This window comes from Hypomesus nipponensis, chromosome 14 (assembly GCF_054491055.1).
Source record: "Hypomesus nipponensis isolate SF chromosome 14, ASM5449105v1, whole genome shotgun sequence".
NCBI lineage: Eukaryota > Metazoa > Chordata > Actinopteri > Osmeriformes > Osmeridae > Hypomesus > Hypomesus nipponensis.
Window position 1 is genome coordinate 10,324,349 of NC_140374.1, and position 12,154 is coordinate 10,336,502.

The window sequence follows — 12,154 nt, forward strand, 5'->3', positions numbered from 1 at the left end:
CAGCCTGGGAGGTACCGGGAGAATAGGGAGAGGGTGGGGGTGGGTGGTTGTCAGTTAAACAAGCCTGAACTCTGCAGGGTCACTTCCCACCTGCCCTCAGCACTTCCTCTGGGGTTTCGGAGAGTTTTGTGTGGTGGTAGCAGCAACACTCCACCGCCAATCCCCTCTCTACACACATAGAGAGTCCTGCAGTCATCTGCCTAAGTGTCCAACACCTACAATAACACAGTTGTGTTTGTTCCGATCCTCAGGAAAAGATGAAAAGCAAGAATAAGCTCGTCCCTCGGTTGCTCGGCATAACCAAAGAGTCTGTGATGAGGGTGGATGAGAAGACTAAAGACGTGGTCCAGGAGTGGCCCCTGACCACGGTGAAGAGATGGGCTGCTTCTCCCAAGAGCTTCACACTGGTAGGTCCCTCTACCAAAGACTGGTTCAACCTTACAGGCCTCTGCCTCAACCAAACCCATGCAGTCATGCTCTGGTGGGATTCATTCAGGGAAAACCTTTACTCCCTACTTTTTCAGCAACATCAATAATTACAAAGCATTGCTGCCTCAGTCCACAATCTCCATTGTTTTCTTTTCAGTATGCAGTTTAGTTATTTTATCAGTCTGTGTTTACCGTAAATTGCGATGGAAGAATGTGAAACATTTAGATGCTTTACTCATTTGAGTATTTTTCAATTTTGTTTCTTGGTTATTGTCAACAGTGGTGTCCATTTTTCTCTCACAGTGTTTTATTAAGCAAGACTGCTCTCAACTGGAATGAATACTCCATTTAAAGATTAAAAGGGAGACCAATTTTATAGATACTCAGATGTACATTTGCCAACATTGATTTGAATGAAATATTACACCCCTGTCTCTCGGAGGAAGCCTTTGAAGTGTGGAGTTTTTCTATTCTGAAACTGAGGATGTCTCATATCTAATCAGGTCTTTGAAGAAGTGTGAAATACAGTGTGCAGGATTCACAAGGTTTCTTTTGATTAGCACAAGCAATAATGACAGTGTTGGTTTCAGTCCATGCAAAAATTTTCTCTCCCACATATATTACCGGCTGCAAGTGAAGGAAATGAAGGTCATCCATAAGAGTTCATTATTACATTATTGACATGGTGAAAAGCTGTCCAAGACACTGCAATAGCTTGGCCATTGCTCAAGGTTAATGTTTCACAGTGATACAGAACCCTTTACACCTGTTTGTTTGAAATGTGCTAATATTTTTGTATAGTAGTAAGAGTAGGAGTTAGCATATTGGATTATGTTGATGGAATTTAAGAATCTTTGTATCTCTCTGTGTATCCTGCAGGATTTTGGAGAGTATCAGGAGAGCTACTACTCGGTTCAGACGACAGAAGGAGAGCAGATCTCTCAGCTCATCGCTGGCTACATTGACATCATCCTCAAAAAGGCAAGTTTTTGCCTACCAGCTTAAGCTAAAACACCTTTTTGTAGTTGAGTATGTTGCTAATCTATGTTACTTTCCATACGTGTTTTGCATTCTGTGATTCCTGTTAATGACCCCACCACAGAAGCAGAGTAAGGATCGATTTGGGTTAGAGGGAGATGAGGAATCCACCATGCTGGAGGAGTCAGTCTCCCCAAAGAAGTAAGAGTGGCTTTATCATTCGGTGTACTGTCTGCTTTTTTTTTGTAGGTCCTTTCATTCCGCTGACGAGCCATATTGTGGAGCCATACTGTAGCCTAGTTATTCCTTGTGAATGTAAACCTAGGCTTAATTGTGCATGTAATCCCATTTCTGTCTGCGCTGCTGTGTGCCTCTGAGAAAAATAAAGAAAAACTGTATTCAAAAATTTCAAATAGCATTATCCATCTGTGAGATAGCTCTCCCTGGTATATTCTAAAATTGTATTCCTTAATACTGTATGGTGACTTCAGTATGTGCTCTCCTCTGTGAATATTCCCTACGTTTTCCAGACAAGCTATAGAAAAACCTCAGGGAAAGCAGCTCAACTATAGTTATTGTATTTTACTGGAAAATATGCAGTGATTAGGAAGACATACATGCAACTTAGTTAACAGAATAACTAAGTTCAGTTGCATTCTGAGTTTTATGAACACCTCAACATAAAATGACCCGTTCAGACTCCACAGTTCTAGCAAAGTCTCTCTGAGGCATGAGGGTCAGAGGATGGTGTTTATAATGAAAAGAGAAAAACAAAGACAACATACAGTCCATAGGTGTTTGTTATTATAGGCAGGCGGAAGCTACGTCATAGAACTGTCAGAACACATTAGGTTATAGTAGGAACACTTATATGAATGGATAATAAGACAGTATATATGATCAGATGGTAAGGTAATAGCCGATCTCCTGATGGTGATTTACGTAAACACATAGGAAATCTCATTTCTTCCACAAACTGCAGATGTGATTGTACTTGTTAAGACATCCTGTCTTGGGAAGGCTATTTCCTTCAGTTTACTCATTTCATGTACAGTAGCTGGCTAAGCAGCTAAAAATGTTTTAATAAAGATGCCACATAGAGCATAGAGACAGGTAGTCATTAGGAGCCAGCTTGCCTCTCTTGCAGACAGTAAATGGGCATCAGTTCTGTTTTGTATGCCAATTGATTCCTGTTTTGGTTCTCAGCACAAAACGTAATTGCTGCCCCTCAAAATAAACAGTAATTAACCAATAGAGACATTGGCATCTGCTTACTCTACCAGGAAATATGTCATTTTCACCTACTATCAGACTAAATTGAACATGCTACTGTGACAAACCGCCAAATCTGACATGGTCGTTAATTTGTTGATGTAAAACATTGACCTTGTAAAAAATACCTTTTGGGAAGGTAACGCAGATCCAAATGGTCATGCAGTCTGTCTGTCTGTCTCTGTAGGTCAACCATCCTGCAGCAGCAGTTCAACCGCGTGGGCCGAGTGGAGCACGGTTCAGTGGCCCTCCCAGGGATCATCCGCTCGGGGTCGGTGGGCGGCCCGGACACATTCAACATGGGCACAATGCCCTCCGCCCAGCAGCAGGTCACTATGGGCCAGATGCACAGAGGACACATGCCCCCCCTGGTGAGCATGCCCACTGGCATCCACACCAATGTCACACAGTCAGAGATCACAGCTTGCTTATTTTGTGTGTGATACAAAGACACATCATTACAAAAAATACAGAACATAAAGTGTGCTGATATATTGTGCCCAGTGCGTTGACAAAGTATGTGGTGTGTGTTGTCAGAGTCTGGCCCAGCAGGCTTTAATGGGGACCATCAACAGCAGCATGCAGGCTGTGCAGCAGGCCCAGTCTGACCTGGGATCTGTAGATAAACTGCCTCCGCTAGGCCACGACATGGTGAGTCCTCAGAGCCCTAATCCCCCTTCACATAGCAAAGCCAGATAGCCACAGACTGACACGGCTCCAACTGCACTCAGCACTTCCCAAACCCTCCGCTCTCTTTGTAGGCCCTGTACAAATCCCTCCTGCTCACTGGAGATTAATTCTTCCAACGTTTTTGTGTGTATGTGTTTTTTAAAGAAATTTAATAAATTCCCTAATCCAAATGATTTTTGGTGCTCCCTAAAAGATGCAAGTTGGGTTTTCAGAGAGAATGTGCTTAGGCCAGAGCGAGGTTGAGTCATTTATGTCACGTTGGGGACCATTTGAGTTCTCATGTTTAATGTTTAATTGGATGCTAGAAATTGACTGTAAATATAGGATATTACATTTAAAGCATAGTACGTCATAAAAGTTCATATGAGCTGAAAATATCAAAGTGTGATACCCACTCCTTCACTCCCTTCCAGGCATCAAGAGTTTGGGTTCAAAACAAAGTGGACGAGTCAAAACATGAAATCCACTCTCAAGTGGATGCCATCACTGCTGGAACCGCCTCGGTGGTCAACCTTACTGCAGGTGAGTGCCCAGGAGAACATAGAACAAACTAACTGAAATGTCGAAACCATGTTCTCAACCCCCAGCGACAGTATATATCTGCGCTGGAATCATCGTTTTTGTTGGGCTAGATCTAGGCAAAGCTGGAGAGGAAATTGCCATGTTCGAGGAAAACATTCTTAAGTTAAAGCCCAAGTAACCCTGGGATGTAAAATCAATACACACGTTTTCCCAGCGAACATCAAGCACACCGGGAGGCAGACCTCAGATATCCTTTAAATAATGAAGCATTTCCCATTTGCCCTGATTAATATTTCCAGTGATGAATAGTTCCTAAGTGTGTTGTCCTGAAGCTGAACTGGCTGGTATTGCCCCTCTGCTCACCCTCCTGGGTGGCACGGTGCCAGACAGGTCCCTGACAGCCTGTTGCAGGATTTAATATTTCCCGGCCATCTGTTGGATGGCACTGACAACTCCTCTAACTGTACCATCTTGTGCAAAAACTATTCTAAACAAATGAGGATAACATACTCACTGTGTGAGCTTATTCCTGCACAACTGTCTCAGGGCAGTTATTCTTGCAGTATGTATGTTAACGTATGGTGGAGGTTGTAGTCTGGGCTGTTGTCTTCAGCTAAACATACAAGAAAGGGTCAACAGCGTTGTGTTGTCATCGTCCGTCTCCCCCCCGGTCCTTTCCAGGTGACCCCACAGAGACAGACTACACGGCCGTGGGCTGTGCCATCACAACCATCTCCTCCAACCTGACGGAGATGTCCAAGGGAGTGAAACTGCTGGCTGCGCTGATGGAGAAGGAGGTGGGCAGTGGGCAGAACCTGATGGGCGCCGCCAGGGCGCTGGCAGGGGCAGTCACCGACCTGCTCAGGAGTGTGGAGCCCGCGGCTGCTGAGGTGAGAGGAGCTGGCGCTGCTGCAGCCTGACATCTGGAACATTCCATCAACACAGCCATAGACATGCTAGCAAGCATGTACCTTGCCTCTGCTGTTTTCAATGTAATTAAAAACGTTTTATCATAGTGTCTTTTCATAAAACATTTCTTAAATAAAAAAGAGATCATTAAGGACACGAGTGACACTGAGAGTCTGATTTAATCAGTTGGGGACTTGTTTGAGTCAGTGATGTAGCCTCCCACCTGTCTAAGAGCAGGTGAGGCCTGTGACTGAGTGAGGGAGCGTGGGTTTTGTTAGTGACCATGGTGATGTCATCCCCAGCCCAGACAGACGGTGTTGACGGCGGCAGGAAGCATCGGCCAAGCCAGTGGGGACCTGCTGCGTCACATGGGGGAGGGCGAGACCGACGAGAGGTTCCAGGTTGGAATCCACTCCCACACTGTTCCTATGACACCGCTGCCAAACAGGAAGACACACTCACAAACTCCCACCCCCTCGTTTAAAAGCAGCGCACTATTCTGTCATGCGACCAGGCCTGCTTTTCACCACATACTCATGTAATGAGCAGTGAGAATACCCTACACAAAGTCTGACAACATGTCTTCTGTCTGTGTTTTCTCCATGTACATGACAGGCAATACTGTACAGTCATGGGCAAAAGTCCCAGGGGAAAATACAATTGGTCCCCCTCAATATATCACTGTGAACATAACAAAATCATTATATCTTAATAATATGCATTGATGGAACTTGTGCCGATTATAGTAATAAACTTTTTGAAAGTTTAGTAAAACGTTCCCCTCAATGTTAATATGTGTTTAAAGTCAATAACATATTCCAAAGTGCTCTTCTGGGCTCAGTGATGGAAGCTTGTGCATGTTGTTGCAGGACATCCTGATGAATCTGGCCAAGGCAGTGGCCAATGCAGCTGCCATGCTGGTCCTCAAGGCCAAGAACGTAGCACAGGTGGCAGAGGACACAGTGCTGCAGAACGGGGTGATCGCAGCTGCCACCCAATGTGCCCTGTCCACCTCCCAGCTGGTGGCGTGCACCAAGGTATCCACACATAGCCACACCCTGTCTCCCAGCCAAGTGCTCCAGATGAGAGTAGAAGCGAAGAAGGGAAAAGCTTGATGATAGCTGCTTATAAGCCCTCTTCATCCACATGCCACAGTGTGCCTCATTAGACAAAGTTGAAGGGATTGTTATTTGTATTTTTTTATTGTTAATGCCTAAAGTGTAATTGTTTTGATACTTTGGTCTATTTATTGCTTCATCTCTTTACTTCATTTGTACTTACTCTATATAAATGTTTTCATCTATTGTGTTTTTGACTGTATGTTTGTTTATTCCATGTGGAACTCTGTGTTGTTGTTTTTGTCACACTACTTTGCTTTATCTTGGCCAGTTCGCAGTTGAGAAATGAGAAATGTTCTCAACTGGCCTACCTGGTTAAATACAGGGGAAATAAATAAATAAGATAAGATAATAAGACAAGCTTTGTGGTTTGGATTTTACAGCAGCCCCCTCCAAGCATCTCTGATTAAGTTGTTTTCCAAGCCTGTTCCTGTGTCTGTGACCCGTGCAGGTGGTGAGCCCCACCATCAGCTCTCCTGTGTGCCAGGAGCAGCTGGTGGAGGCTGGGAAGCTGGTGGACCGCTCCGTAGAAACCTGCGTCCAGGCCTGCCTGTCAGCCACAGACGATGGCGAGGTCCTCAAGCAGGTGAGCGCGGCGGCCGGCGTGGTGGGCCAGGCCCTCAGCGACCTGCTGCAGCATGTCCGTCACTACGCCAGCTGCGGCGAGCCCATTGGCCGCTACGACCAGGCCACCGACACCATCATGACCGTCACGGAGAGCATCTTCACCTCCATGGGAGATGCTGGTGAGCTCTGGGGAAGGGAGGGGGGAATTGGGGAGAGGAAGAGCTAAAGAGGGCAGTGGAGGATGGGATTAGGAGGGGAGGGGTGAAGAAGAGAGGAGGAGGACGAGGGAAGGAGAGGAATTATTTTGACTGACATTGTGGTAATGATTGCCAGTCAGTTTGGTGTCCATCAAATGGAATCACATTGATTTGGCTGGCTATTACCAGAGACATGACAAATATAAATGATTGCTCGAGTCAGCAGCAGTTCTTGCCTCTGTTTCTCGTCTTTCATATCCTGAAGGCTTTCAGAGGAGTTGTTACCATTGATTTTGACTGAGGGGACCCAAGATGTTGTCAGGTTATGGTTTATATTAACTGACCTTCAAGACTTTGTTTTAACATTTTCAAACACTGAAGTATTTGTTATGGTTCAGCCATGAGGCTGAAGGATTTCTGAGCTAGGCCAATCCTCTAGGGGGTTGAAGAAAACATGTCATCTAAAACCACTACAGAGCTTCAAATCTGCTTTCAATCAGTGTCTGAGAGTCTTTGAAATGTAAAAGAAAACACATGACCTGAGCACTCAAGCAAGGTTGAACACACCAGTAAATCCTCAATGTGTCTGCAGAACAACCTAGTAACTGGTATAAAATGTATGTTTGACCCTCCCCGTTTTCATGAAAGTGAGCATTTTTGGGGGATTTCTGGGGTAAGACTGGAGACTATAATGTGATTCTCATGTCTCTGAACATCTTTTCAATAGTTATTTCTAGCTGGAGGTGGGTGTTTGGGAGTCATAGCTTTTTATAGTATGAGCGTAGGGGGAGACCTAGCACCATATAGACTATTCATATTTCGGGGTCTTTCCACAGGCTTTATTTGATTTTAGTGCAAGCAAGAGAGAATGATTCTCTTGAAACGTGAAGCTGATTTGGCTCTTAGCCAGAGTAGAGAACACAAAATCATACTGTGTGATATCAGAAGGTGAAAAAGAAGCAGGAGGAGGGGTGTGCAATGTAACGTCAACGTTACCACATCTCTCTGCTGTTAGCCTAGGAGATGGTATCGATGGGGGGGCCATGGTTCTCCTCTTTCTCTGTTTTCATTTGCTGTCTGTGATTCTCTCTCTCTCACCTTTGCTATCTCTCTCTGTCTCTCTCTCTGTCTCTGTGTAGGTGAGATGGTGCGCCAGGCAAGGGTCTTGGCCCAGGCAACTTCTGACCTGGTCAACGCCATGAGATCAGACGCTGAGGCGGAGGTGGACATGGACAACTCCAAGAAGCTGTTGGCTGCCGCCAAGTTGCTGGCTGATGCCACAGCCAGGATGGTGGAGGCTGCCAAGGTACAAGGATGGACTCTGTGGGCCCTATTTTAACAATCTTAAACACAAGTATCAAAACGCAAAGCGTAACTTTGTGGGCGGGACTCCGGCGCTGTAGCTATTTTACTGGCGGGATAAATGACTTTGCGTCTGGCGCAAATCAAAAATGGGTTGGTCTGAAGTAGCTACATTACATAATGGGTGTGGTTTGGGCGAAAGGTGCAATAAACCAATCAGAATTGCTATTATAACGGCAGATTTGCCAGGCGCACGGCAGGAGCGGTTCATAGACGAGGAGACCGACGTTCTCATCAGGGCCGTAAAAGATAGAGAAGTGACATTGTATGGGAAAAGCAGAGCAGTTTTCTCATTGCACTAAGTTGCCTAGTCATGCTGCTCATTCAAATTCTTTATCTTATTTTTATATATATTTAATTGTTTTAATTGTTATATTTTTTATTGTTTGGTTCTTAGAATTACTTTAACCATTGTACTTTTTTACTTAATTTAAGACCTTCATATTGTTTGCACCTTCCTGCCACAGTAGATTCCGTGTTTGTGTAACGTTACATGGCGAAATTAGCTTAGGTTAAACAGGCATGGGAGGAAATTGCCACAATTGTTACAAATCAAGTTCACATACATAGACACAGCCATACAATAAATCAAAACAATTTAACGTAGTTTCGCAGTAAGAAGACCCTGGCCTTGCCAGCAGTGCGCACGGGCCAAGCATGCACCCTTAAAATAGCATCTGAATAACGCGCCATTGACTTTAGACTACTTTTTTCCTGGTCTGTGGCAAAATTGTTTTTCTGAAGCTGCAAAATAGCATCAGGGAACGTTTGCGCTGGGACACGCCTCCTTTTTCCGCTGAACTGCCCCCGGGAGCGCAAGGTCATTTCCTAATTTACCGACGTGCGTCTTTGGAGGGAAAAGTCCGCTTTGTGTCAAGTGAAATGATACTTGCGTCGTTGATAAAGTCAATTCCGCTGGGTGCAAGACAGGGCCCTCTTATAGCAGCTGGGTTGCAGATACAGAACATTCAGCACAGGATGGTATTTTGGTCTTTGTGTTTCAGAAGACACAGGGGGTTCTCTGGTTGCTGTTAGATTGGACTACTGCTCCTATTAAAAATGAAATAATTTCAGGCCTCCCCAAGGGTAGTTAATAAGCCCTGGGCCACAGAGACAAGTATAGATGAACAGGATATTATCAATGTGAAATGCTCAGGCAAGTGAAACCATGCTTATGGCTTATTAGATGCCTTTGATCTGTGACACATTAATCACGATATCGCTGCCATCACTAAGAGGAAATGGGAGTCTTGTACTGGCGGTTTCCTTGGAAACAGTCAAAAAGCAGACCATGCTTAATGCCATTTTGCATGTAATATATAGTCTGTGTTTGGGAAATGTTTAGAGAAATGTTCAATGCCAAGGCAGAGCTGTGATTATCATTAAAGTGGGATTTGCACGTGCGTGTGTGTGCATGCGTGTGTGTTCTCAGGGGGCAGCAGCATACCCTGACAATGAGGACCAACAGCAGAGACTGAGGGAGGCGGCCGAGGGACTGAGGGTGGCAACCAACGCTGCCGCCCAGAACGCCATCAAAAAGAAACTGGTCAACAGGCTGGAGGTGGGCCGCTAGCAACACGCCCTCACCTCAGTAATGCTTCCTTACAACAGCACTGTCGCCACCCACACCTGGCTATAATTTATAACCCACCAAAAGGCACTTCTCCATCCAATATAAAATGCTTCCATTTGACAAAAGTATAGGGTATTGATTGGAAAATATCATGTTGTGCTCCAACGCATTGTGAAATGCATATCAAAATGCCCAAATCATTTTGCATTAATTTGCACAAATAAGGGGCAATTTTGCATATTTTTGATTTCTTCTCCTGTGGCAACATTAGGGGGAGGTGAATCCCATTAGTGATGTGAATGAGTTCATGTGAGGGTAAAGATCTGTGTTTAGCCTGCCAGCATCAACGATCCTCCCCCGACTAGACGCTAACTGCTCTGATGCTCCCAGCACTCAGTCAGCCTGAGCACACAGCACACAACCCCGGGCCAGAATCAGACTGCTATCACATGGAATATCTCTATCCCTCCCTGTTGCTTGGTCATGGTGATGGTTCCTTCCCACAGAAAAGATAGAGAGATTTGTATTTAGACTCATTTAGATTGAATCAAGGGTGATACGAGAGAATGACTGTGTATCTTGACTCCACCTGCACATTCAAAGCTCCTTAATCCTCCCTTCATATGGTCTGAAGACAGGGCTATATCGGTTCATCAATCCCCCAAGTTTCGGATCCGTTCTTGACCTGAACATTACCTGTATAGAATTTCTTCTGAGTGTACTATGTACTGTACAAAGCATACAGTGTTGTCTTGCAGTTGCACCAAAGAGGTGGTTGGGTAAGGGAGAGTGAAAGAGAGAGAGAGTGGAAGCGGACGGTTTTCTTGCTGCTTTTCTTTTCTTGTGAGATGTGCCAGAACTCTGTATTCTTGTTTGTATTTTCCAGGACAAAGATGTCATTGTTGTTCTGTTTCTTTTTTTCATTCCTATATCCCACCCCTCCACCCCTCCACCCACAATACATGGAATGTCTCCTCTCTCCACTTCCTATCTCACCCTTGCTTCAAAGCAAATCACCCCTCAGTGACTTTGGGGCCGTATTGTTAGCTAAAGTGACAATTCATCAACCTTCAGACATATAAGTTACAACAATGCTAAAAGGGAGCGCATTACTAAAATGAAAGCATGACACATCATCCTTTTTTTTCTTGGGAGATTTGTGAAGAACCCTTTGACGAAGATGTTTGTGGCCTCTTACAAAGATAAAATCAAGTCATGTTGAGGAGGAGTTTAAGTTGCTGTGACTTTTAGCCATGTTAAAGATCTCAGTGATGTCTAATGAATCTTGTGGCTGTGTGTGGAACAGATTGCTGCTAAGCAGGCTGCTGCTGCTTCCACCCAGACTATAGCAGCTGCTCAGAACGCTGCAGCCTCCAACAAGAACATGGCTTCGCACCAGCAGCTAGTGCACAGCTGCAAGGTACTCACACTGACAACAAGATACCTCTAGGGTCAGATTCTAATATCCACCCATGTACTGTTATATCACCATATAGCAAAATTCTGATGGGCAGCTTTAATGACCATCTTTCACCCTGCTTCAAATTCATATCTGTGTTGTGTCCCATATGTGATCTATGGAAATGTGTGTGTGTGTGTGCAGGCGGTGGCAGATCACATCCCCCAGCTGGTCCAGGGTATGCGGAGCAGCCAGGCTGAGCCGGAGGAGCTCAGTGCCCAGCTCACACTCATCATGGCCAGCCAGAGCTTCCTGCAGGTACTGGAGCCCCTCTCTCTCCCACGCACACATCATATTCCACCTCACTGTCCAAAGGTAATTTGTGTCTTCGAGATATGTAAATGTCTCAAGCGGCCGAGCTTTATATCATGCCATGTCATATAACCGCCGCAGTAATGCTGTTGCTGTTATTTTCTTCCTCCAAGCCTGGCAGTAAGATGGTGACGTCTGCTAAGTCAGCAGTTCCGACAGTGACGGACCAGGCTGCAGCCATGCAGCTTGGCCAGTGTGCTAAGAACCTGGCTACCTGCCTGGCAGAGCTCAGGACTGCCACCCAGAAGGTGCCTACTGAACGCTCAGCCACAGTCCAAACTCAGCCTCCTCACTGTCCTGGAGATACATACAAAGCAACACTCTGACAATGCCAGACTTACCAATTGTCTTGTGTGGACAATGGAATTGATGAATCGTTTATGAGAAGTTTGTGATGACTGCTTGTGCCCCCGTGTTGCTGCAGGCCCATGAAGCATGTGGACCTCTGGAGATTGACTCCGCCCTCAGAGCCGTCCAGACCCTCAGGAGCGAGCTGCAGGATGCCAAGATGGCCGCTATTGACAGCCAGCTCAAACCTCTACCTGGAGAATCGGTCAGTGAACGACAGCATCCAAAACACCAATTGGAATGAGATAAGACAGGGTAGAGATGTTTTAAACTTTGTGTGTCAATCCACCAGCTGGAGAAATGTGCCCAGGATCTGGGCAGTACCTCCAAGGCTGTGGGCTCCTCCATGGCCCAACTGCTGACCTGTGCAGCCCAGGGCAATGAGCACTACACAGGTAGGGCCCTGGGGAACTACAGA

The 12,154-nt window shown here is 45.5% G+C and overlaps 1 protein-coding gene across 1 annotated transcript in view; it reads left to right on the plus strand.

Annotated features, from left to right (window-relative positions):
- The window catches only part of tln2b (talin 2b), a 90,167-nt gene that overhangs the window by 51,889 nt on the left and 26,124 nt on the right, over window positions 1–12,154 (plus strand). The window contains exons 10-26 of the mRNA XM_084671983.1: window positions 252–407; window positions 1,309–1,410; window positions 1,532–1,608; window positions 2,867–3,050; window positions 3,217–3,330; window positions 3,783–3,891; window positions 4,573–4,781; window positions 5,103–5,201; window positions 5,670–5,837; window positions 6,370–6,664; window positions 7,822–7,988; window positions 9,477–9,605; window positions 10,924–11,037; window positions 11,221–11,334; window positions 11,502–11,636; window positions 11,813–11,941; window positions 12,029–12,131. Coding sequence (XP_084528109.1) covers window positions 252–407; window positions 1,309–1,410; window positions 1,532–1,608; window positions 2,867–3,050; window positions 3,217–3,330; window positions 3,783–3,891; window positions 4,573–4,781; window positions 5,103–5,201; window positions 5,670–5,837; window positions 6,370–6,664; window positions 7,822–7,988; window positions 9,477–9,605; window positions 10,924–11,037; window positions 11,221–11,334; window positions 11,502–11,636; window positions 11,813–11,941; window positions 12,029–12,131 — 2,404 coding nt within the window. The remainder of the gene's footprint in view (window positions 1–251; window positions 408–1,308; window positions 1,411–1,531; window positions 1,609–2,866; window positions 3,051–3,216; window positions 3,331–3,782; window positions 3,892–4,572; window positions 4,782–5,102; window positions 5,202–5,669; window positions 5,838–6,369; window positions 6,665–7,821; window positions 7,989–9,476; window positions 9,606–10,923; window positions 11,038–11,220; window positions 11,335–11,501; window positions 11,637–11,812; window positions 11,942–12,028; window positions 12,132–12,154) is intronic.